Source organism: Penaeus chinensis, chromosome 38 (assembly GCF_019202785.1).
Source record: "Penaeus chinensis breed Huanghai No. 1 chromosome 38, ASM1920278v2, whole genome shotgun sequence".
Classification (NCBI taxonomy): Eukaryota; Metazoa; Arthropoda; class Malacostraca; order Decapoda; family Penaeidae; genus Penaeus; species Penaeus chinensis.
In genome coordinates, this window is record NC_061856.1 from 24,153,446 (window position 1) to 24,157,061 (window position 3,616).

The 3,616-nt window shown below is 46.7% G+C and overlaps 1 protein-coding gene across 1 annotated transcript; it reads left to right on the plus strand.

The window, feature by feature from the left end:
• Window positions 1-273: 273 nt before the first annotated feature.
• LOC125046057 (enhancer of split mbeta protein-like) lies at window positions 274-1,266 on the plus strand. Its single transcript, XM_047643674.1, has one exon. It carries the CDS (start codon window positions 349-351, stop codon window positions 1,036-1,038), a length of 690 nt encoding a protein of 229 aa, XP_047499630.1. The 5' UTR covers window positions 274-348; the 3' UTR covers window positions 1,039-1,266.
• The last annotated feature ends 2,350 nt before the right edge of the window (window positions 1,267-3,616 follow it).

The following is a 3,616-nucleotide window of genomic DNA, read 5'->3' on the forward strand; positions in this document are numbered from 1 at the left end:
GGTTCCCACGGTGCAGCCACATTCCTCCACTGCGTGCCCGATGCCGCCGGATTCGAACTCATTTCGCGATTATTTCGTGCTTTTGGAGCGCTTTGCTTGCTTATTTTCCCTTGATTCGCATTTGTGTGTATTTATTGCACGTATTGGTAGGAAGAAATGAGGTAGAAATGTGAGATGTAAGGGACGGTCGTAGTAAACGAGGGGCGGGCTCATTCGCGGGTGGTATCTGGCAACTCCCCGCCTCTCCCGAATATATACCGCGGATGACGGCCTGAAAGTCATACTCTCGCTGAGCTTACTAGAGAACTGTGCGCCTTACTGGATACTACGCACTCAGCACTATACACAATGGCGTCTACTTACGAAGTGAACATTGAGGATGTGGAGCCCATGTCCCGCACCTACCAGTACCGCAAGGTGATGAAGCCCATGCTGGAGCGCAAGCGGCGGGCTCGCATCAACAAGTGCCTGGACGAGCTCAAGGACCTGATGGTGGGCGCCCTGCAGTCCGAGGGCGAGACCATCACCAAGCTGGAGAAGGCTGACGTGCTGGAGCTGACAGTGCGCCACCTGAGGAAGCTCAAGCAGCACCACGCCCTCGCCATCCCCTCCCACAACCAGGCCCACGACAAGTTCCGTGCCGGATTTACCCACTGTGCCAACGAGGTGTCCCGCTTCGTGACCTCCGTGCCCGGCGTCGACATCCACGTCTCCACCAGGCTGCTGTCCCACCTCGGAGGCTGCATCACCCAGCTGGACAAGATCTCCGCCGTGCCCCCGCCCGCCACGCCCGCAGCGCAGGCGCCCCTCACCCCCTCCTCCACCTCGCCCGCCGCCAGCATGGTGCCCATCACAGTGACAGTGCCCAGGGTCTACACCCCGCCCGCCAGCCCCGAGTCTAAGCCCAGCCCCGTCAGCCCGCCCACCTTGGTGTCTCCGCCACCTACCAGCGTCAGCCCCAGGGCCCTCACCAACCAGGCGCCCTCGCCCATCCGGGTGGGCGCTCCCGCAGGAAGCCCCATGTGGCGCCCCTGGTAAGCGCGAGTCGCCGCCGAGGGTCCAAGGACGCCTCGACGACCCAAGTACCTGACCGCCGCTGCGCCTCCGGCCTCGCTCGCCGCCCAGTGACTCCTCGAGCAGGCCGGGGCCCAGGGTGCGCTGCGCTGTGATATTACGCTGTGATAAAACGTCTTTCAAAGCAAAAAGAAATACAAGAAATACAATATTTATTTTGTTATGTTGTTAATAAAACAGTTCCCGATCTTATATGCCATCTTTCCATCGATTCCTTTCCCAATACCACCAAATTATATGAAACTGATATCAAATATTTCCGCAATATATAAACAAGAATGTAGAGCTGTAAAGAAGCTAAAAAGAAGTAAATAATAAGACAAAAAAAACATAAAAGTTTGCAAGGCGAAAACCAAAACAAAATATAATTTAAAGAACTTATAAAAAAACATGACCATAATATAAACCATATAATGATAGCATCAATGCAGAATGACAAATAAAAAGAACCTGAATATATACTGACAAAAAAATACATAATATCTTACAAGCCATATAAGACATAATCAGTGGCATTTAAAGAGACACAAGACTGATACACGTAAAAGTTATACTGTCGTGGTTGAAATGAAAGAGATGAACTCAGCGTCTCTCTCTCTCTCTCTCTCTCTCTCTCTCTCTCTCTCTCTCTCTAATGAACGAAAATTTGCACGAGCCAAAAGCATGCTCTCATCCAACATGGAAGCATATGTAATTGGGGGTGTGTACACAGACACGCATATGTGTGTATACATATTTGTGTGTGTGTGTGCGTGTATGTGTGTATCTGTTATCTATCCATTTATCTCTCGATCTATATGTATATATACATACATAAATCATATATATATGTATATATATACATAAATCATATATATATATGTATATATATATACATATATATATATACACACACACAAATATACACAAATATATAAACACACAGATGTGTCTGTGTACACACACGCAATTGCATATGCAGTTGCACACACACACACACGCATACATACATATATATAAATATATATATATATATATATATATATATATATACATGTAAATAAATACATATATATATATATATATATATATATATATATATACATATATATAGTATGTATATATATATATATATATATATATATATATATATATATGCGTGTTTGTGTGTGTGTGTGTGTGTGTGTGTGTGTTTGTGTGTGTGTGTGTGTGTGTGTATGTGTGTGTGTGTGTGTGTGTTTATATATATATGCATATATATACATATAAACATATATATACATACATACATATATATCCTTTTTCTCTTTATCTCTCTCAACGCACACACACATACATACATACACACACACACACACACACACACACATACGCACACATATGTGTGTGTGTCTATGGAAGGAGGTGTACTTTGTGATGGTGATAATAGTTCACAGTATTTCTATTAACATTTCTCTCTCTCTCTCTCTCTCTCTCTCTCTCTCTCTCTCTCTCTCTCTCTCTCCCTCTCTCTCTCTCTCTCTCTCTCTCTCTCTCTCTCTCTCTCTCTCTCTCTCTCTCTCTCTCTCTCTCTCTCTCTCTCTCTCTCTCTCTCTCTCTCTCAATATATATATATATATGCATGCGTATATATATGTACATATCTATGTAAAGATGTTCATATATATGCGTATATAAATATACCTCTATATGTATATATGCAATTAGTATGCGCGTGTACGCAACAATATCTGCCGTGTATATTATTCCCGACTTCCATTCGAATTCCTTGAGGACAATCTCCCCAAATCGCTCGCCGCCCTCGATCCCCCCCCCCCCCCCCACCCCCGCCAGATTAGACGCCCCCCCCCCCCCACACCCCCTGAAAAAAAGTCACGACGGAAGGTTAATAAGCATAGAGCACCACGCGAGCACCGGAACACCTCCCCGCTCGCTCGAGGTGTCTGGCAACTATCAATTTAAGACGCTGTGGGAAAATCCTGACGAATCTGTCTATGGGAAACCACCTGCTCAAGACGACGTGGCCTTCGGCGCCCACCGCAAGAGCACTTGGCGGAGGAAGGAAGCGTGAGGGCGGGAGGACGGTGTCGAGGCGTCGGGAAATTCACCTGTGCGAGCGGGCGACATATGGCGGAGGAGGGGGTGGAGGTGGAGGAGGTGGAAGTGGAGGAGGAGGGGGAAGTGGAGGTGGAGGAGGAGGAGGAGAAGGAAGAGGAGGAGGAAGAGAAGGAAGAGGAGGAGAAGGAGAAGGAAGAGGAGGAGAAGGAGAAGGAAGAGGAGGAAGAGGAGAAGGAAGAGGAGGAGAAGGAGAAGGAAGAGGAGGAGGAGGAGGAGAATGAAGAGAATGAGAAGGAGAAGGAAGAGGAGGAGGAGGCGGAGACACATTTTTGCGTTCGTGACTGCAGGTTTATGGTATTTCGTTTTTTGTAGTTGTTGCCTTAGAAGGAAGCATATTAAGGATTATGATAACGATGACGACGACGATGAGGAGGAGGATTCTAATGAAGACGACGATGACGATGATAACCAACACTTTACAGACGCTCAAAAGGATATCCGATAA